The following is a 22382-nucleotide window of genomic DNA, read 5'->3' on the forward strand; positions in this document are numbered from 1 at the left end:
CTCGTGTGCCAAAGGCGTTTCTCTCTCGAAGGGATGGGAGCCTTGTCCCCTGCCATCAGACAGCAACTTGATGATTTCCTTGAGCAATGGCTTGGAGTATTTCCTGCCACTGGGGTTTTTTTCCCTGGATGCCATTGCAGCACTGTCCTCCTGTACCTGTTTGCCCATGAGCACGGAGGGGCTCCCTGGGGGCTGCCTCCAGCCGGGGCATCCTCCCCGGCTGCCAGGAGCTCTAATTTGGCCCGTCTGCCCAGCAATGGGTGCAGAGCTGGCATGGGCACTAGATGGAGCCACAGGCTGCTTCACAGGAATCCCATCCTGCTGCTGGGAGGGTGAGGAGGTGCCACCAGGACCTAGCCGAGTCTTGGCACCTTGCTTTCCTTTCCCTGTCTTTTGCAGCTGATGTGGGGACAAGAAGGCCCCCGAGATGATAGGTCTCAGCTCACTCTGTGCGCACTGGTGGGGAGGCCTCTATGCTGGGATAGGAGAGAAGTCCCCATGCTGGCTGTGAATCTGGAGCCAGGGGAGCACATTGCTGATGCCTTCATGGCAAAAGTTTCCCTCATCCTGGAGATCAGGATATGGAGTGAGGAGGACTGACACCTCCCTAATATTCTTAGGGGAGGCAGTGGAGAGTTGGGCAGTAGCCCACCACTGCACTGGTAGGAGAGAAGGTGTGGTATCAACCACACCTCGACCCAGACCTGCCACAGTCACTCTCCTACTCAAACCTGGCAGCAGCCAAATAAAAGCAGCGCATCACCCACTGGTGCCTCACACCTTCAGCTGCAGCACCCTGCCCTCTTTATCTGCCCTTTCCTCCTAGGTCTGCCTGAAGTCCTGATGCACCAACCTGGCTCACATCAGCCTCAAATCAAGAACAGGCATCTTGAGTGTGTCTCAAGAAGACCCTTATTTCTTAACAAGTTCTGGGGGTTGCTGTGTTGCAAGCTTGTTTTCAGCTTTCCAGGGGGTCAAAAATGCTCATGAAATACTCTTGAGGCTTTCTGAGAAAAGAGATTTTGGGTGAGCAAAGCAGAACCCCAAAGGACCAAATGTTTTTATCCTTGTTACCCAATATCTCAGGAAGCCAACAGAATTGCATCATAAACCCGTGCTATATTATTATGCAAACCACAAATTAAGAGATTTTTTTTTTCAGCACTGCACAACATTTCAGCTTTTGATTTCCACAGGAAAAGACAAGCCCTTTCACAACCTCAACAAAACTGGCAATTATGTACTGAAAAATTGTGTTCTTGGCAATTTTTGAGCTGTGGAGTGAAGTGCTCAGCAAGTCGTGCGCCTGCTGCTCCCCTCATCACATGCAACTGACTCCCTTCCTCTTCTCCCCACTCCTCAAGGGAAGGTCCCCATTCCCTGAGCTGCAGCGGGGAAGGAGCAGGAACCAAAGCCACTCGGATGGAGTGAGAAGGGTTTGAGCAGAGTGAGACAGGCTCCTGGGTGCCATTTCTGTGCCACCTTCCTCTGCCTTCCTGCTTCTAGGACAGATGGTGATGCTGGCCACCTCTGGGCATGGCCACAGCACTGGTGGAGTCCCCAGAAAAGGGGTGAGTGAGAGCTTCAAGATTTGCTCGCCCCTGAAAGGGCTGCACCAGGGTGGGGACCCCCAAGTGCAGGGGGCTGGTGAAGACATCACTTGAGCAGGACCCCCATTTTTAAAATCCACATTGGTTCTTTTACTCACAGTCCTGCTGTCTCATCCAAACAGCCCTATCCACCTTCCCTGACTTCCCTGCACAGCTAATTTCTTCACATCTTCATGTTTTTTGATGGTCCTTATGTTTGCCTTGGTGGCCATGCTCTCAGTCACCTGCCCATCTCTTTCTTGTCTACTCTGTTCTCATCTCAGCTGGCTGTTCTAGAACTGTACCTTCTAGAGACTGGGGAGAATCCAGGGAGGCAAAGTCATGCAGCTGCTTTTCGTTTGCATAGCAGAACAGAGAAATGAGAAACAGCAAAGTCAGGGTGACTTTTGTTCAAGCAGGGCGATGACTTTGAGCCAGATTTAGCAATGTGACAGACCCAGGCTGTGCGTCCCAGGCTCTGCCTTGCAGGGATGCTTGCCTGCGCTGACAATGGGGCTGCTGCCCCAGCCAAAACCCAGGAAAAACTGAGGTGCTTGCAAATTTTAAATCAACGGAGTCAGAGGCTGGCAGAGGTGGCAGAAGCCCATAACTAAATAGGTTATCCATGATGAGCAGGCACACAGGCACAGGGAGTAGCTGAGCCTCCCGGCAGCACGGTTTTGCCCCATCCCTGACGTGGTTGGGCTGTATAACCCTGCAGTGCACAGGAGCAGAATACCCCAAACTCATTCACAGTGAAGGTGGGAGCTGCATGGTCTGGATCAGATCCCAAGGGAAGGGAGATGAAAGATAATTAATAGACTGATACCACACACCCCCTCCATATGCTAGGGAAACCTCCAGCTGGAGAGGGGAGCAGAAGCTGCAGCTGACACTGGACAGGAAGGAATTCTATTGTGAAGCAAAACCTGATTTTGTTCATGCACACTAACACATCCATGCTCACACTCCCAAGCTCCATGACCCTTGTGTTCATCTGTCTTGGCCAGGATTTTCTGCAGTGCCTGGTAGGACTGGGGTCACAGGCTCTCTGGTCCTCACCATGCCCTCCAGGTAAGTGCCCAGCCTTGGCCCATTGTCTTCGGCTAGGCATGGCTCAAAGGCAAACAATGAGCCACGCAGGGACAGATAAAAAAGGAGATGAAACAAATGTATTTGCATTAGAAGAAAAAAAACAAAAAGGAAAAAAGAATGCCAGGAGGCAGACTTCTGTGGTTTTCCATAGCCCTCGGTGCCTAAATACCACTGCAAGAGTGGAACCTTGGAGAGTGAGTACTGTGGAGTGCTGTGGGTGCAAAGAGACGAGTTTGGATGCCATCTGTAACAAACCGGCATGTAACACATTACCTGCTAAAATCGACATTTGCAGTTCATCAGGCCCACATTGAGAGCATTAGTGGGCCTAACTGAGGGTCTTACTGAGATGCTGATGGCAATTTTTAACAGAGCTAGGAAAACTGGGGTAATTCCAAAGGACTGAAGAACAGAAATCACTCGGGTCATTAAGAAAATAAACCGGTTGACCCAGAAAACTCTAGATTACTGATAATACCAGAAAGAAATAACAGAAGAATTAATTTTGATTCTGCCAGCAGAGAATTAAATACTGAAAAATGCATTTACTACTGATATCCTTGTCTCAGGTAAGGAAGGTATTGCTTTACAAACGTGTCATCACCTTCAGCACAATTACATGTCTGGCTGATTTAGATCAACACCACTGGTATGACATTCTCACTTGGAAGCTGGCAGGAGATAATGATAACAGCATTTGCATAAATCACAACAGTGCTGCGAGGAGGGATGGAACAATCGATTTTCCGTGTCCACAGAAGAAGGAAGCTTGTAGCTGCTGCTGACAGTCTTTCCAGATCTACTTTTTGTGTTGTCCCTGAATATTTATCTTGGCATGCCAAGCCAGCCTGTTTTGCACCAGAGGCATCAATAGCAAAGGTGTGCTTGTTAGCCAGGAGCTGTACTGCTGAAGGCCTCTGCAACAGAGATCCCCAGGGCTGAGTGCAAGGCCCACTGTGGTAAGAAATGTTTACTAAGAAATATTTGGGATAATGCTAAGCTTGGTAGGGTAGTAACTATTGAAGGGGACAATTAAATCTCAGGGATGGTTAAGAATTGCCTGATTAAAAGTCCACATTACAGCAAAATTTGCTTGAAGTAATTAATTTGAGAATTTTAGGAAGGGGCAGTCTTGTCACTTATTACTCGGTACATCCTCTTGCCACCCTCACACTTTAGCAGCATGTCCTAGGTTGCAATGTAAGATGTAACCAAAAGCATGTATTCTATTTTCATCTTCACAAGCTGTTAAAGCAGGTGGGGCAATGTTCCTTATCTCCTACCATGACTCATCCTTGATAACTCCCTCTGGGGGCTATCTCTGTTTAATGGGCAATCAAGGACCCACTGCATGACTCATAGAATTACATCAGCCCATTGGGAGATGCTCCACCCAGGGGGAGGAGCCAAGCATTTCCCACCTGGATATAATCTGGGGTTTGGAACAGCCCAGGCAGCCTTTACTTGTGGGATTCTCAGCGGACAAGAGCTGCACCACTGGACCTTCAAGGTGAAGACCAGACTCTTTTCTGCAGGATCATGACTTCAATGGGACCACTTCATCTGGACTGCTACCACCACCCTGACTAACAGGGTGTCAGGTTGTATCCTGACCCTGTCAGTGTTCTTGTACTACTGCACTTACTTTAATTTTCCTATTAAATTATAATTATGACTTGTGATCTCTCACTGGCTTGTTTTCAAACTAGTACACAGCAGTAGTCTGGGATTCATTTCAAGACCGTTGATCAAACCACCGAAACCAGCAGTACCTGGCAGGAATCCCTGTAGAAGCCCAGCAGCTCTTTGCTGATGATTCACTCTTGCCAACCAGCACTTGGGTGTTCCCCAGGCTGCCTCGACAGGCACCACACCCTCTTCCCGGCAAGCTGGTTACATCCCTGCCTTTTTCCTGAGCAGACCTGTCATGTCAATATTTGAAAACAGGCTTTTTTGGCAGTGGGGTCTTCCATGTTAATCAGCACCTAGTAAGGATGCTGAGGGTGCCCCAACACATGCAGGAGTGCTTGGTGCCCAGCTCTTTCCAGACTCTGCATCCTCCTACCTGGGAGGCTGGTAAAGCTCTCCAGAATGTGTCCAGTGCCAGGCTATTAAATGGCAGAATGAGAGCCACGCTGCCTAGGCCACACCATTGCAGGGAAGGGCACAGCAGCCCTAGTTGGGCTCAGCGTGTCTGGAGATGGCTTGTCCTAATGAGGAGGGCCACATTAAGCATGCAAGTTCAGCAGACTGGGGCTCCTGAGATTTTGCAACAGGGAAATTCTGCCAAATAGCTGTTATTTCACGCACACAGACTCTCATCATCTGACTTAAATCTGCTAGGAGGCTCTCAGATATATGTTTGAGCCAGGCATCCTAAAGATGCCTACTGAACTTGAGGCCTCAGCCCAGTGACTTGAGGCCAGTGGCTCCCAGCACCCAGGCTCTGGGAGGAGCAAGGAATGACAGCCCTTGTTGCACAATGTGACACTCTCTCTGCACACTAACAGCTCCGGGCAGGAGCACCGTGGGAGCCATTACCCAGGTGAGTTATTAAATGAATCTGTTATCACATTAACTGCTTCCCTCTGACATCCAACAGTGCTTGGCCAGCTGCCAGCACCTCCTTTCCACTTTTAACAACTCTACAGCAATCCCCAAGACTCCAGGCTACTTTCTCCAGGCCCAGTTCTGCTCTTGGCTTGCCCTGGGGCCAACAAGCTGTTTGCATTATTTACACTTCCACGTGTAAAACAAAACACCTTGCAGACATCTCTCCAGCCATGGGATGCTCAACTGCTCTCCAAAGGCCAGGGCATAGCAGGGCCATCATCAAGAAGTTTCTGTGACAGGAATTGTTTTCCTTTCCCAGTGGGTGCAGGACTGGCCCACCTGGCCATGGTTTATCCACATCGAAGGAGTGGGTGCACCTGCAGAGCTGCCCCATGTGAATCCACCATGTCCCCTCTGCTGCCCAGTGGCTCAGCTGCAGTCCCACAGGCAAGGCATGAGCTCCTGGGAGCAGGGGAAGTGATGGCTGCGTCTTTGCCCCATCGCTGCCAGCTCACAGGCATGTCTTTGGAATTGCGACAGACCTGACCACAGCTTTGTTGCAGTTCTGAGAACTTGTAAGACAGGAAGGCCTAAGGGGCTGGGCGTGAAGACATCACCATGTCTACACTTCTGTCTGGCATATGGAGAGGCCCTTCAGCCTTATGGGGTAACCCACATCCCACCAGGAGTTCCTCCCATCACACAACCTTGCGGAATTCATTGCACTTCTATTTCCAGATATTCCTGCACTGCTTGTGCCATCACCAGCTCTGAGAGCTGATGGAGAAGAGGAAAAACATCACTGGCACCTCCACAGAAGCCCATCAGCACTGCACACCAGTATTCTCTGAGAACATGGGGACACCTCAGCAGGCTCAGTCCCTCTGTCACCCGCCTGGAGGCAGGTTGCTCACACCAGGCATTCTCAGAGCTCTGACATGAAGTCACTGCAGTTAGACAGCTGCGGTTTTATTTTGCTCCCGTGGGTGTGTAGCTGCCTTTCCCAGGATATGAAGAAAGGCGGGTGACACTGGCAGCCAGGGCAGCTGGCTCTGAGCCAGGAAAGCTGCTCACCCAGGGCCTGCTGTGCCTGAGAAAGAGCTTGTTCCTACTTGTCCAACAGCCCCTTTTAGCCTCACAGGTTGGGGCTTGGCTTGCAGGGCTGCCTGTGTCCTGGGGAGTGCCTCCCCACTCTCCCCTGTGATTCAGGGCTTAGGACTGTAGCGAGATCTGGAATTAGCTTTATTGTTCCTGTACTGAGGCACACAGTACTGGGCAATGCAGCAGGCGTTGCACAATTGACTTCATTATATCTGAACCAGCAATTATGCTACTGTTGCTCAGCTGCAGCAGAGAAAACTTCTGTCAGATCCCTACCGTGCCCTACATCCCAGCAGGTGTCTAGGAGTAAATGCCACACTTGGGTTGCTGAAGATGTTCAATGAGGCCTTTATTGAGTCTCTGTCTCCATTCTTTCCTTGCAGCCTGTGACATCTAGCTTTCCAGTCACCCTTCTTTCTCATCTCTGGATCATCTCTTCCTACTCCAGATGAAGGATGAGGTATTCAGAGGGCCCTTTATGACCTAGACAAGGCATGCATATCTTAAGGAATGGCAAAGGGAGCATTTTCTGCCCATCTCCATACTATGCTTTTCAGGGTGGCAAAGTATGTCCCAAATGCTGCCATAGTAGAACCGCAGCAGCACTCAGACACATGATGCTGGGCCATCACCAGGAGCCAGCTGTGCTTCAGGGACCCCGCACAACAGCTCAGTGGGATACTGCTGGAGCAGTGAGCATCACAGGGGCCTTGCTTGAACTCACAATGTCTGCAACGTGCAGTCGAGCCCCATGCTCTCAACAGACTTATTAGTTTCACCAGCCAACCTTGTCTGGCCTGTGCCACTGCTGGAGAACAAACTGCACAGGGCACTGATGGGCTGGAGGGACATCCCAGCTTCTCTATCTTCCTCACCTGACCGTGCTGCTAAGAGGATTAAGGGCAGAGCAAGGACGGAGTGAGCAGTAAGCAGGGCAAGCAGGGATGCAGTCTCTTTGGAAAGCCCCTGGCTGAGGTTAGAAACACAGATAGGAGCCCTGTTCCTGAAGCACCTCTCACCATCTACTGTTTGCTTTAAAGTGGAGGGCACAATGGGCTTCCTTGCCAAACCCACAGCACAGCTGTGCTCTCTTCTACCTTCCCAAGAAAGCCATGTCCCCTAACTGCCCTGTGACACTGTTTGCTCTGCCTGGAACAGCTGGGGTGGAACTGAGGTCTGAAAACTGCGAATAGTTTGGGCTGTCCTCAGCAAAGAGAGCAAGGAACTGGGGAGTGGATGGGAGGTACCAGACTGGGCTCTGAACTCATCTCCTCCCCAGTTTCAGCTCTGGGTGCTTTAGGTGTGGCAGTCTTTAACATACTTCTGGAAGACAGCTATGTGAGAGGCTTTGTTTGGGTAACTGCAAGCTTTGCTCACAGGTGTTCCTGTACCAGCAGGTACCTGCCAAGAGCTGGCTGGTTTCCAACAGCAGCAAATAGGGGCTACCCCTGCTATGGGCAGGGATCTGCCCCTCAGGTATCGTCAATGTTTTTCCCATCCTTCAATAAAGAGATGGTTGAATTCTGACTCTATAGCCTAGAATTTTCCTTACTTGCTGTTTGCATCTCCCTGGTTGCTGATGCAGGCTCCAGCCAGGTTCTGAGCATCGATAAACACAGTCCGAAATGTTACCTGAGCAATTCATGCCATCTTGTGATTTCTGATGTGATCTAAAAACATTTGCAGGATCTTCTTAGATGTGTGAGTGACATCTCTGTAAGAGAGGGGTTGACTCAGGACAAATCCAGCCAGAGTGAGCTCAGCCTTTGCTGTGTGCTTTCAGGCTGCTGCTACCAGCATCTGGCAGGCTGCTGAGAAGCTGGGAACTGAAAAGACACAGCTGATAGGTGCTCCCGGGATTTAGCCAGATGTTGCTAAACATCTCAAAAAAGCATAGACATCTGCTTGTACATTTCAGATAAGACGTATATGGGGATGCGAGACTCCAAATGACTCATGACTCTCTTCTCATTCAAGAAAAGACCTAACCCTAACCCTACCCTATCCCTAACCCTAACAATAACCCTAACCTCTAATCCTAACCCTAATCCAAAGACCCTTACCCTAACCCCTAAACCTAACCCTAACACTAACATAACCTTAACTGTAGTGCTGTATTTCTCCATTCCTTTTCTTACTTCCCACATTGTCCTCACTTCCCTGCCCCTAGTCCTGGCCGCACCCTTGGGTTCTCCCTATTGGTTCCAGTACTCCAACTCCACCCAGGTACCGCCCCTACACCCTGAGATCATTCGTCCATTTGCTCTCATCACCCCCCCCATCCCCATATAAAACCCCAGGCTCCCTGAGCACGTGGTCCCTCTGCCTCTGGGAACCAGCTGGTTGTCATGTGAATAAAGGTTCCTCTGAGGTCCCCATGCAGACACCCTTCTCGCCTCCTTTATCGTCACCGTGTTGCAGAACCCAGCTAGCCAGAGCAAGAGCACAGGGCTGTCCGGAAGGGCTATGGGAAGCGGAACAGCCACTCTCCTGGAAGCAGCCCCGCAGCGATCTCCAGAAAGGTTTGCAGCTTACTAAAGGAACGCAGGAAACCAACAACCACAACACCTAAACCTGAAATTAACCAAAACCTAAACCTAACCCTAACCCTAATGCCCTAACCCTAACACATAATCCTCACCAAAAAACAAACGCTAACCCAAAACCCTAAAAAAAACCCCAAACCTTAAACCTACCCCTAACACTAACCCAAAACCCTAAGTCTCACCCTAAGTCTAACCCTAATCCTAATGCTAACCATAACCGTAACACTAACCCATAACCCTAACCCAACCCTAACACTAATCAAATCCTAACCCTAACCCTAACTGTACAAAAACACTACCCCTGCCCCTTATCAAAATCCTAACCCTAACCCGAAACATAAACCCAACACTAACCAAAACTCTAACACTAAAGGTAACGCTGAACCTAAAATTAACCCTCACACAAACCCTAACCCTAATCCCAACCCAAATCCTAACTGAAACTGTAAGACTAAAACGTCCCTCACACTCAAACTAAGCACTAAACCTAACCCGAACTCGAACCAACTTCCAAATCCTAAACCTAACCCTTTACAAAACCCAGACAGTAACCCTAATTCGAATCCTAACCTTAACCTAATCCTAACCCTAACCATAACAAAACACTAAGGGCCTAAAAAACCCCTAACACAACACTAACCCTAATGCTAACACTAACATTTAACGTAACTCTAACCACTAACCCTAACACTAACCCTAACCATAACAAAACACTAAGGGCCTAAAAAACCCCTAACCCAACACTAACCCTAATGCTAACTCTAACATTTAACGTAACTCTAACCACTAACCCTAACCCCAAACCCGAACCTGAACCAGAACCGGAACCCGAACCTGCACCTGCACCTGAACCCAAACCCTTTCCTTAAACGGCTTAAATGATGTTGATGATACTTCAGGAAAAAGGCTGGAAATAAAGGAAAAAGAGAAAGAAGAAAAATCAGCCAAAGTGGAAAAATCATAGAATGTGAAATCCTTAAGCACAGGAAAAAGGAAGCCAAGTTTATGTTGAAACCATTATATTTCAAACACATTAAAACATAATATTTCTCTCTACTTAATACAGTAAATTCAGCTCCCAAACCAAAGTACTCTGAATTACCTCCTAAGCAAATATATGCAAGCATAGAAATATTTAGGCCTGGCTGGGATACGACCTCCCAAACAGTGACAGTCTTCTGTTTGCTCAAAGGCAAACAAGACCATGTGATAACATGGTTTTTCATTTAAACATTCCATGGGATTTAAACAGAGAGGAAGGGAAGAGTCATATTATGCATGCACAACACCCCACCAACACCTCACCAAAAACACGCGAATGATTAAAGTAGGCTAAAATATTTTCACACACGTGCAAACACATTTTTACTTCCACCCACACATGGAAAGATAGGTTGGGGGACTATAGTTTATGCAAAAATGTCCAAGAGAGTCTCCATGACCTGTATAAGATACTGAGCCATATACTTAGTTCCATTCTAACTTCACTGCAAAAACATCCAGTTGTTTCCAGTTAGATGGTTTCTCCACCCCAGGAAGAGAAGCACTTAATTCATCCTTCAAAAATAATTTCTAAGTTGCAGTGGTCAGCATGCAATACCTTTCAAAGTGCTGCAGTTCCACATTAGAGCTTCTACCACACTGCAAGGCATTCATCCTATAAATGCCCCAGAATTAATTGGCACCGTGGAATTAAGGAGGGTTCTAGGACACACCTAGTGAGAAGTGATGCCTTGGCATCCACTATGCGTTACAATGAACACCTTGGTGAAGATTTTCACGGGGAAGATGATACCATCTCTCCTTTTCACTCCAATTAACTTCTGGGCCTCAAATTTTGATGCCTCAGTGCTACCAATTACTCTCTCACAGTCATGGACTGTCTGCATCAGCATGGTCTGTATTATCTAGTGATCTCTGAGGTCACTCAAAGGACATTTATACCACAGGGAGGCATTTCCAGAGTTATCCAGTCACCACAGAATCCTGTGCAGGTTCAGCAGCACTCACTACCTGGGGCATCTCTGTGGAACAAAACCTCAACAGTTTCCCATCAGCTTGATTAAATCCACTCTGATCCTCTGGCTCAGCCATTTTTGTAGGTCTCAAAAATGTGTTGCTTAGACACCAGCACAGGCTTTGCAGCAGTACTCTTGCTTTCAGTCACTTTACACACGCTCATCAGTGAAGGTGACACTTTCCAGGTGACTCAGGCACAAAGAAAGGCTATTGTGGGTGGGTAATTTAGGTCCAGCTTTCAACTTTCAGATCCAGCTGCGAGATGACAGCACTTTTCAGTGAAAACTCATTAAGTCAGAGCGCTCAGGCAGAGGCAGGACTAGTCCTGCACCGCAGTGGATACTGTGAGCATTTTGGAGGGGGTAGGACACATTATTCATTGTAGTAAGGCCAGATATCAGTGAAGTCACCGCAGACTCCAATAAACCCCTCCAAGGTGCTCCAAGCTCTCCCTATACCCTCACTATTCATTTCATAAATCTTTGTGAAATCAGATCAAACCAGTGAATGTAATGCAGAGCCAGGATGGAGAAGAAGCCCTTTGGCAGACAGAGCTTTCAGACACAGCCCTGGGGCACAACTGTTCTTGAGGGGCTTGACACAAAGAACAGGACTCAGTTTTCCTGTTTTTTTTCAGTGATCTCCAAAGAGGTTAGGAAAGCTTGGGCTCATCTCTGAAGAGTTTCCTCTACCCATGTTTCCTCCAGAAATTCTCCCAGGTGTTTTATGGAGGCCTTGGGTGGCTGCCAGAGACCTGGATCAGTGCTTGCTCGAGGACCACATCAGCACCTAAAATCACCAGGAGGGAAGACCTGGGCCAAACTTTGCTGGCTTTCCTGTTTCAACCCCCAAAATCTTTCCTGGTTAGTGCCTGGATAGTGCCTTTCACCAGCAGGACACCGGGCTGGAAGGTGCCATCTCTGTTCTTCAGCAGAACCCCTCTGCCAAGACTGGCAAGCATAGAATGAACAACACTTACGGCCCACTGCCCCTTCCTCGAGAGGACTCCCGCATCTCCCGTGCCCCAGTCAGGGGATGCTGCTCCCCGAAGGCCCCACCGGTGCACCCCGCCAGGCAGCACAGCCCCATCTATGCAAATCTATGCAAATATGCGCAATACACGCAAATCTATGAAAGCGCGTGGGGCCGTCTCGGGCGGGCCGGCCCGCCCCGGAGCGCCGGTGCCGCCCCCGGTATAAGGCGGTGGCGGCGCGGCCGTCCCGGAGTGCGGAGCTGCGGCAGTCCGGGCACAGGCAGGTCGTGCGGCAGCGGCGGCATCATGGTGAGTGATCTCTGATCTCTCCCTCCGGTCCCGCGAGTGCTCCCCGGAGTGGGCTGGGATCCCCGTGGCTTCCCGGGAAGGCTGTGCCGGGAGCCCAGAAGTGCGGGCAGCTGGCGACCGGAGTGTCCGCTGTGCTTGCCCTGCTTTTGCCTGACTTCAGCCTCTTCCTGAGCTGCTCCCTCGCCGGTTTTCAGCAGCCTCCCTCCTTTAAGCATTCCCTTGTACCCGTGACAAGGAGGCCACCAGCGAGCCCCGCCGGCTGCGGAGACCGGCACCTCTCATCCCTCTCCCACTTTTTAGCCGACTTTTAATAGTGTCGGTCGTGCCCGTGTCCCGCGGTACCATCCCCGGCTGCGGGGAGTTCGCCCCGTCTGCCAGCCCCCCGCGCTGCCGATCCACAGCTGAGCTCCGGCAGTAAGCTACGGCTTCCTTCCCCCACTGCCCTGCTCCAAGGTGGGCATCAATGGGGGTGGGCTTCCAGGCTGCCCTGCCGCCATGGTCCTGCGGCGAGCTCTGGCTCATGAGCTCTCCAGCAGCCCTGGAGAGCATCCCAGCCCCAAGGTTCCCCGGGCACCCTCCCTGCTGTCCCGCGGGGACATGCTCCCAGCCCTCCCTGTGCCAGACTTTGCCGTGAAGAAGGCAGAGTCTGCTGGCTGGTGACTAGCATTTCTGCGTCCCGGTGCTGCTGGGCTCTGCCCAGCCTACTGTCAGCGCTGGGTCCCACAGAGCCAGTCCTGGCTGCTGCTTGTTGGTGGGATGAAGTGCAGTAAGCACCATCACCCTCTGCCACCCCCACGCTGATTCACAAAGTCTTTTACCAGGGAGGAGTCCTTTCTCATCTCTTCTTCCCTGAGGTGCTTGAATCTGTGCCAAGTGTTTTCTGTGCCCTTCTGTAGAGGATCCTGGAAGACTTACCGAAGGACTTAAGTCCTCAGGTCTTACCCTTGGCTCCTTGTGTTACACAATGTTTATGGACCTGCTGGGAGGGATAAGTGGGGTATTGCTTTGCTCTTCTTGCACCTCAGCTTTCGGAAAGGTGGGGAGATGGGCTTCTGCCTCTCACAATGGGTGTCAAGGGTTTATTTTTTTGCCATCCCTCACTGTCACTGCTGCCTCTGAAATGCAGCACTGAAAGCACTTTAGATGCAGAGAGCCAGGACTTGCTGCATCCTGTGCAACTTCATCAGACAGCAGTCACTGCCCTGCTCCCGAGTGCGAAATGGCTGGTTCCACCGGCTTCCTGCCAGCTGACTCATAGTGGGGCACCCTCGACTCTGGAAATCCGGTTTGATTTGGATGCTCCTCTGCCTCAGTTGTGCCTGATGATGCATCCAAGTCCTTGGCAACCAACAGCAGGTCTAAGGCAGTGAATACTTTCATTCTTGTCAGAAGAACTGCAGGCTCTGGGGTGCCTCACCTGAAGGGAGTGAGGCTGCAGAGCCCACCTTCACCTGGCTTCTCCTGAGGGACCTGAGGCTACTCTTGAAGCTGTGAGCTAAGAGATCCTCCCACCTCAGCCTTTCCATTGACTTAAAAAGTGCAGCTAAAGCTTCCTCCTCCTCCAGAGCTATTTTAGGGAAGCTGAGCCTCAGAGCATGGCAACCGTTCATGGTTGTAAATCCCCCTTCTTGCTGGGCACCCATCCTCAGTGCCGTCACCTCCTCAGCTCCCAGTGTCCTGGCCATCTTAGCTTCCAGCCCTGTTGGTGGAATTGCAACAGGGACTGTGCCAGCTGCTGCCAGGCCTCAGCCCTTAAGCCATATGGATATTTGGGCAATGGAGAAGATGCTCCCTGGACGCTCTCCAGGGCTGTGAGTGGGGCCAGTCCAGGGAATGGGTGGCCTGGTATCCTGGGCTCCAGAAAATAGGTCTCCATCTCCTTGGGCCCCTGAGGTGATCAGTGCAGTGATGAGAGGCAGAGGACCAGATTTGGGAAAAAGCAGCAGATTGGAATGGACACATGGCACCCAGGTACCAGGGCAGTGTGGCTTACCCAAGCTGAGAAGGGCCAGATCTACCTTTCCAGGGTTGTGCACCTCCTGCAGTGATTGCATTTCTGGTCTCTGCTGGAATCTGACCCTGCCTCCCCCTCCCCAGCGCGAGTGCATCTCCGTCCACGTCGGCCAGGCCGGCGTCCAGATGGGCAACACCTGCTGGGAGCTGTACTGCCTGGAGCACGGCATCCAGCCCGACGGGCAGATGCCCAGCGACAAAACCATCGGCGGAGGGGATGACTCCTTCACCACCTTCTTCTGTGAGACTGGGGCTGGGAAGCACGTCCCACGGGCCATCTTTGTGGACCTGGAGCCCACGGTGATTGGTGAGTGTACCCTAGTTGGGCAGTGATAGTGGTCATTATTTCTGGGAACAACCCATTGCAGCACACTCCCAAGAGTGGCTCCTGCTACATTTCCCCAGATCCAGTTAGAAAATCTATTATGCCACTCTCTCCTAGATGAGATTCGGGGAGGTGTCTACCGCCAGCTCTTCCACCCTGAGCAGATGATCACTGGCAAGGAAGATGCTGCCAACAATTATGCCCGTGGGCACTACACCATCGGCAAAGAGATCATTGATCAAGTGCTGGACAGGATCCGTAAGCTGGTAAGTGACTGTAGGGAGGGGATGTGTCCCCCTGGACTGGGGTCTATCATCATTCAAGGGGCGGGAGCATGGTGTGAGCTCTGCTGTGCCTTGGGAGGAATCTGCAGCTACCCAAACAAAAGTTTGAAACTTCCCTCCAGCCAAGTCAGTTCTTGAGGGAACCTTACTTGTCTCTCTCCACAGGCTGACCAGTGCACAGGCCTCCAGGGATTCCTTGTGTTTCGTAGTTTTGGAGGGGGCACTGGCTCTGGATTCACCTCCCTGTTGATGGAGCGACTCTCCGTTGATTATGGCAAGAAGTCCAAGCTGGAATTCTCCATCTACCCGGCACCACAAGTCTCCACTGCTGTGGTAGAACCCTACAACTCCATTCTCACCACCCACAGTACATTGGAGCACTCAGACTGTGCTTTCATGGTGGACAACGAGGCCATCTATGACATCTGCCGTCGGAACCTGGACATCGAACGGCCAACCTACACCAACTTGAACAGACTCATCAGCCAGGTTGTTTCATCCATCACAGCATCCCTGCGGTTTGACGGAGCCCTGAATGTGGATCTGACTGAGTTCCAGACCAACCTGGTGCCCTACCCTCGCATTCACTTCCCCCTGGCCACGTATGCTCCTGTGGTTTCTGCTGAGAGAGCTTATCATGAGCAACTATCAGTATCTGAAATCACCAACTCCTGCTTTGAGCCAGCCAACCAGATGGTGAAGTGTGACCCTCGCCATGGCAAGTACATGGCCTGCTGCCTGCTGTACCGCGGGGACGTGGTGCCCAAGGACGTCAACGCCGCCATCGCCACCATCAAGACCAAGCGCAGCATCCAGTTTGTGGACTGGTGCCCCACAGGCTTCAAGGTGGGCATCAACTACCAGCCGCCCACAGTGGTGCCGGGGGGGGACCTGGCCAAGGTGCAGCGTGCTGTCTGCATGCTGAGCAACACCACGGCCATCGCCGAGGCCTGGGCTCGCCTGGACCACAAGTTTGACCTGATGTACGCCAAGCGCGCCTTCGTGCACTGGTACGTGGGCGAGGGCATGGAGGAAGGGGAGTTCTCTGAGGCGCGGGAAGACATGGCCGCTCTCGAGAAGGATTACGAGGAAGTGGGCCTGGACTCCTATGAGGATGAAGAAGAGGGTGAGGAGTAGAGAAGCCTCAGCCAAAAAAGGACCGTGCTCCTTACCCGTGTTACCTGCAAACCCTTTGCAATAAACCGTTTCCGAGCCTCCGTGTCTCGCAGTATCCCCCCAGCTGTATCGGTTTCTTGCCAGGTCAGGTGTGTGGTGAGTGCTTCAGCCCTGCTACTGGTGCTGCTATGCTTCCTCCCAGTGCTCTGCTCCAGCTCCCCACTTAGGTAAGAGCCCCATACCTGAGGGATATGTCCAGGACACGTGGCAGGCTCTGGGAAGGTGCCAGAGCATGTCCACCAAAGGGATCCAGAGGAGTGCTGCTGATGTGTTGGAAGTACCAAGCTTAGGCATGGGGTCTTCTGTCTGGAAGTACCTCTGCCCTCAGCCTGCCCTGCTCTGCCAATGCTCTGTCTTCCCCCTGGGGTATGTGGCCCCACTCTACCTGGCCCAGATCATCTTCTGCATTGTCCCCATTCTGAGTCCACTCACTGCCCTGCCTGGTGGTAAGTAGTCCCAGTATCAGCTCCTGGCTCCAGCTGCAAACTGGAGATTTCTGCTACCCATTATCCAGTGTGCTGGTTGCAGAGATTAATTTTCCCTGCTTACCACTAATGCTCCAGCTATATTGACCCACAGGGGCTGTCCTCCCCTGCCCTCCTCCTCCCAACATGCACCCGTGTCAGCTGGAGGGGAGAGTGGGGGCCAGCCCTGGCTGCTGGAGCGCAGCCAGATGCTCATCCCACTGCGCAGGGCTGCTGGCACTGCTCTGCTTGCCTGTTACTGGAGTGCCATGTTCAGACTGAGTGGTGCCTGCTGCTGCTGCTATGCCAGGGCTGGAGTCACTGCCCCTCACACCAGATGCTGGTCTGATCCACTCATGTCTTTTCTGATTGTGGGGAAAGGAGGGAATCTGCTTCTTCAGGAGTAATTCCATTGCTGATATCTCCCTGTGTCTTCACAGACATTACTGTCTGTGGACAGAGGGATGTAGGACTTGGAATTGTGTCCTATAGCTTTTTCTAAAAGTTATCCTGCACCTCTGTCCTGGACAAGGGACACAGTAGTGTCTTCTGGCATGCTGCTGAGCAGCAGAGGCCCATCCATCCCCATGGCCAGGGAGGGGTTGCTGTGTGAGTCAAGGCCCTGGCAGCAAAGGCAGAGCCCTCTCATTGCTCAGGCAGCGTTCAAGGCTGATGGTCCAGGCATCCTCTGTACCAGGATCAGCCCTGGCCTTGGCAGGGGTGGCTGCGCTGGCCAGGGCTCAAAGAGAGCTGCTGCTCTGAATGTAGTCACAAGTTATTAACAGCAAGCAGGCTGCAATGACCCTTTTTTGGCAGCCCAGATTTGTCATGCAGATCTGCAGCCTCACAGGATTGTGCAGCACTGCCTGTCTGTCCCCACCAGGAGAGAAAGGCAAACCTTGCCTGGAGCCTCCCAAAGCATCAATGGCAAAGGGAGGTTTGGGGGGCAAAAGTGGGCTCCTGAGTCTGATACGTGTCTCTACCGTGTTTCTCCTCCTTTCTCCTGTCCTAGAGGCCCAGGTGGACTCGGGGTGTCCCCAGATCCCTGGGGGGAGCTGGTAGCAAAGCAGGTTAGGGGCTGTTCTACCTGCTTTGCCTCCGGTGCTGGTGGCTCAGCACTGCCTGTCACCCCTGAGGGCTGGTCCCCAGGCCTCCTGCCGGCAGCCTGGCCGGATGCCCCCGCCTCCCTCCCGACAGAGGAGGGAGAACAGCTGCGGGCCCCGCACATTGGGGTTCTTCCGCAGCCGGGAGGGCCCCGTCAAGCTCCTGCGGCCCCCGAAGGGGGTACTCTCTCCCCGCATGCAAGTGTACCGAAATAAGGGGGCGTGGCGGCAGCAAGCCCCTCCCATCTATAAGAGAGCGCTGCGGCGGGGATTGCAGCAGCCGCAGCTCCGCGCCGAGCCCCGCCGCATAGAGCCGCCGGGACAGCCCGCACCGCCCGCCGCAACATGGTGAGTGCGGGCCGGGAGGCGGGCACGGCGGCGGGGAGGGCGCCCGGCAGCCCCCCGGCAGTCCCCCCGCAGCACCGTGCCCGCGGGATCCGTCGCGATGCGCCCCCTCCTTCCCGCCGTGACCTTGGATAGCCCTATCGGCCCCTGCCCGGGGGCAGCCGCGCCCCCAGCGCCCGGTCCCCCCCGCCGCCGCCACCGGCACTGGGGTGCCTGCCCCCCCCTTCCCCCTGCCGCCGGCGGCGCAGCGCGGGGGGGCGCTGGGGATGGAGCGGGGTGACCTCTCCGGTGGGGAGCGGTGGCCGGGGATGGACGGGAACAGCTGCCGGGGGTGGAGGCGCCAGCCGGACAGCGGGGGCCGGAGCTGGGCGTTCGGCGGGGCTCCCCCCGCGGCAGCGAGCGCCCCGTCGGGGCTGGCGGCGGGGAACGGGTATGGGGGTCCCGTCCCTTCAGTCTCGACCCGCGGGCGTCTGGCAGCGGCGGAGCGGGCTGGAGCCGCTCTCCGGAGCGGGCAGTCGCCGCTGCCCTCGCCCGGGGCCCGAGCCGTCTATATTTAGCGGCTCAGGAGTGGGCCGGGGCCGTGCCAGAAGGCGCAGCGCAGCGCTCTGTCCGCCGCAGCGCTGACCGGGCTCTACCGAGGACCCTGCCCCCAGCTGCCCTCCCTTCCTTCTCTGCGGCTGCCCTTGGCCCTCCCGCGGGAAGCAGGAGCCCTTGTCCTACCCCGGCGCTGGACCGGGGCACGGACCCCATCGCGGCTAAGGGCACTGTGCAGTCTGGGAATGCAAGAGCGGATTGCGCCAGGACCCCGAGGCTGAGTCGGGGTGTCCCGCTTGGGGAGGCAGGGATGCCGGAATAGTGAAACAAGGATGCTAGGACTAGCTGAGGCGGGGTGCCAGGGACAGCAGAGAAGGGATGCTGGAGCGCAGGAGGCACATCTCCAGCTCACAGCCTGCTCCTCAGCACTTCTGCCAACATGGGTTTTGCAGCACAGGGTTGGGACTGTGTAGCCCAGGGAGTCTATGTTGCCTCAGAAACTGCTGGTCTTCATTGCCAGCCGTTACCTGGCTGCCACCTACCACCCTTGCATCTCCAAGGCCACTCACCCCATGATACTGAGTGCCTATCTGGCTCTGGAGCAGCAGGCAGAGGGGTTTCCCCATGCTGATTGCCTGTCATGGGTTAAATGTGTGCCCCTGTCAGTTCAGCCCTGCACTGGACTGCTGTCGCATGGGGAAGGGGCTGAGGCTGGCAGGGACCCAGGCAGAGTAGCTGGGCCAGGCTCTGTTCCACATACTGCTGGAGGACAGGCCCAGCCAGAGTCCATTGTGCTGGTGGCCCCCAGTGAGGGCAGGGGCCAGAGGGATGCCAAAGCTGGCTCTTGATCTGGCATGGTGCCTGTGCATGACTGAGGGCAACGCCAGCTATGGGGGACCCCTCAGGGTCATGTAGGAGGTCACCCAAAGGAAAATGTGCTCTCTGGGGCCACTGACCAGAGCAGGTCCAGTGTGGGTGACTGTGTGGCACTGGCACCAGACCACTCCCTGGAGCAGGCAGGACAGAGCTGTGCCAGGATCTGACCCTGCTTCCCCCTCCCCAGCGCGAGTGCATCTCCGTCCACGTCGGCCAGGCCGGCGTCCAGATGGGCAACACCTGCTGGGAGCTGTACTGCCTGGAGCACGGCATCCAGCCCGACGGGCAGATGCCCAGCGACAAAACCATCGGCGGAGGGGATGACTCCTTCACCACCTTCTTCTGTGAGACTGGGGCTGGGAAGCACGTCCCACGGGCCATCTTTGTGGACCTGGAGCCCACGGTGATTGGTGAGTGTACCCTAGTTGGGCAGTGATAGTGGTCATTATTTCTGGGAATGAGCCGTTGTAGGATGCTCCCTGGAGTTCACACAGCCTGAGGTGCCCCCATGGATGGGTAGCAGGCAGCTGGTGCTCATGGTCTGCTGACAATATCCTGCACTGAGTTTGACCCAAGGGCCCTTTTTTTCCCCCAGGAGAAGCCACAAACCTGAGCACCTGCTTTTGTTCTTGAAGTGTCCTAGAGTCAGCAGTGCTTGTACACATGTGCACAGAGAGAAACCAGCCCAACCGGCATGGCAGCTCCTGCTGTGCTATGGGCAGGTAGCTCGGTGGGTGGGAGAAGCTGAGCTGTGCAGGGAGGTGGCAGCCACCTTCTGGTGCCAGAGAAACCTGATGCTGGTGTTGGCTTTGCTGACGTATGGGTCCTTGGCCATGCCACTGGCAGGCGGAGCCAAGGTGAGGGATGGCTGCTAGCACCCACTTGTCTGCTTGGCAGCTGGCTCAAACCATCAGCCTCCACTGGGCTCAACCTGCCCCTGTTCTCTCCTAGATGAGGTTCGGGGAGGTGTCTACCGCCAGCTCTTCCACCCCGAGCAGCTGATCACTGGCAAGGAAGATGCTGCCAACAACTATGCCCGTGGGCACTACACCATCGGCAAAGAGATCATTGATCAAGTGCTGGACAGGATCCGTAAGCTGGTAAGTGACTGTAGGGAGGGGATGTGTCCTCCTGGACTGGGGTCTATCATCCAGCAAGCTGCCCAGTGCCCTGGGAGGGATATGCAGCTGACCAAGACAGGAATAGACCAGGTCCTGAAGGTACTTGTGGACAGCCAGACTGTCACAAAGAAATGTATCTCGGAGCAATCTCTCATCTCCCTCCACAGGCTGACCAGTGCACAGGCCTCCAGGGATTCCTTGTGTTTCACAGCTTTGGAGGGGGCACTGGCTCTGGATTCACCTCCCTGTTGATGGAGCGACTCTCCGTTGATTATGGCAAGAAGTCCAAGCTGGAATTCTCCATCTACCCAGCACCACAAGTCTCCACTGCTGTGGTAGAACCCTACAACTCCATTCTCACCACCCACACTACACTGGAGCACTCAGACTGTGCTTTCATGGTGGACAACGAGGCCATCTATGACATCTGCCGTCGGAACCTGGACATCGAACGGCCAACCTACACCAACTTGAACAGACTCATCAGCCAGATTGTCTCATCCATTACAGCATCCCTGCGGTTTGACGGAGCCCTGAATGTGGATCTGACTGAGTTCCAGACCAACCTGGTGCCCTACCCTCGCATTCACTTCCCCCTGGCCACCTATGCCCCTGTCATCTCCGCAGAGAAGGCTTATCATGAGCAGCTGTCGGTAGCTGAAATCACCAACTCCTGCTTTGAGCCAGCCAACCAGATGGTGAAGTGTGACCCTCGCCATGGCAAGTACATGGCCTGCTGCCTGCTGTACCGCGGGGACGTGGTGCCCAAGGACGTCAACGCCGCCATCGCCACCATCAAGACCAAGCGCAGCATCCAGTTTGTGGACTGGTGCCCCACAGGCTTCAAGGTGGGCATCAACTACCAGCCGCCCACAGTGGTGCCGGGGGGGGACCTGGCCAAGGTGCAGCGTGCTGTCTGCATGCTGAGCAACACCACGGCCATCGCCGAGGCCTGGGCTCGCCTGGACCACAAGTTTGACCTGATGTACGCCAAGCGCGCCTTCGTGCACTGGTACGTGGGCGAGGGCATGGAGGAAGGGGAGTTCTCTGAGGCGCGGGAAGACATGGCCGCTCTCGAGAAGGATTACGAGGAAGTGGGCCTGGACTCCTATGAGGATGAAGAAGAGGGTGAGGAGTAGAGAAGCCTCAGCCAAAAAAGGACCGTGCTCCTTACCCGTGTTACCTGCAAACCCTTTGCAATAAACCGTTTCCGAGCCTCCGTGTCTCGCAGTATCCCCCCAGCTGTATCGGTTTCTTGCCAGGTCAGGTGTGTGGTGAGTGCTTCAGCCCTGCTACTGGTGCTGCTATGCTTCCTCCCAGTGCTCTGCTCCAGCTCCAGCTTGCTCCCTGTGCAGGTAAGAGCCCTGGGGTCTAGTCCCTGGTGCCATGGCACACATCCCACCCCACTCGTTGCTTCAGCCAGGGGTGGGTACCGCTTCCTCATGTGATATATGGCCCCATGTTGTATCCTGGAGCTCAGGAGAGCAGATTTCGTCTGAGCAAGAAAAGGATGACAGCTGCTAGGTCTTTTCCCCATGTGCAGCCTGAGGATAGGTGGGCTCATCTGGAAAGATAGTGGTTGCAGCAGTGGGAGCAATCTGGCACCCCTGCCCCTGCAGTCACAGTAGAGGGCAAGGGGTGTGCCTGGCTCTGGTGCAGTGGGTGCACCCTGCAATGGCACCCAGCATGGCACGAACCCCCGCGGCTGCTGTACTGCTGTGTGTGGTGAGAGGATTAAAGGAGGGGAACGCTCCCTGTGAAACTGCTTGTCTGCATCTCTTTTTTTACCCCCTCTTCATGGGTAGCCCAGAGAGCCCCTGCAGCCAAGGCTGCCTGTTGGGCTGGGGGTGTTCTCAGTGCTGGGGTGGTTGTGCTGTCCCCACACTCTGCTTACCCCCATCAGAGCAGAGCTACTGCTCCTGCCTCCCAAGGTCTGGCAGCTTCCCAGTCTGGGCA

At 53.9% G+C, this 22382-nt stretch overlaps 1 protein-coding gene and 1 pseudogene across 1 annotated transcript; both read left to right on the plus strand.

Moving 5' to 3' along the window:
* The first annotated feature begins 498 nt into the window (after nucleotides 1-498).
* Nucleotides 499-16038, plus strand: LOC125328948 (annotated as a pseudogene).
* Nucleotides 16039-17791: 1753 nt separating this feature from the next.
* On the plus strand, nucleotides 17792-22188 carry LOC125328603 (tubulin alpha-5 chain). Its single transcript, XM_048309524.1, has 4 exons — nucleotides 17792-17898; nucleotides 19493-19715; nucleotides 20257-20405; nucleotides 20594-22188. Exons 1-4 carry the CDS (start codon nucleotides 17896-17898, stop codon nucleotides 21563-21565), a joined length of 1347 nt encoding a protein of 448 aa, XP_048165481.1. The 5' UTR covers nucleotides 17792-17895; the 3' UTR covers nucleotides 21566-22188.
* Nucleotides 22189-22382: the final 194 nt, after the last annotated feature.

This window comes from Corvus hawaiiensis, chromosome 7 (genome assembly GCF_020740725.1).
Source record: "Corvus hawaiiensis isolate bCorHaw1 chromosome 7, bCorHaw1.pri.cur, whole genome shotgun sequence".
In the NCBI taxonomy this organism is placed as follows: domain Eukaryota; kingdom Metazoa; phylum Chordata; class Aves; order Passeriformes; family Corvidae; genus Corvus; species Corvus hawaiiensis.

Coding starts and splice junctions, on each gene's coding strand:
- LOC125328603 (XM_048309524.1), top strand. Junction 19,716..20,256: donor CCTGGAGCCCACGGTGATTG/GTGAGTGTACCC, acceptor GTTCTCTCCTAG/ATGAGGTTCGGGGAGGTGTC. Junction 20,406..20,593: donor TGGACAGGATCCGTAAGCTG/GTAAGTGACTGT, acceptor CTCCCTCCACAG/GCTGACCAGTGCACAGGCCT.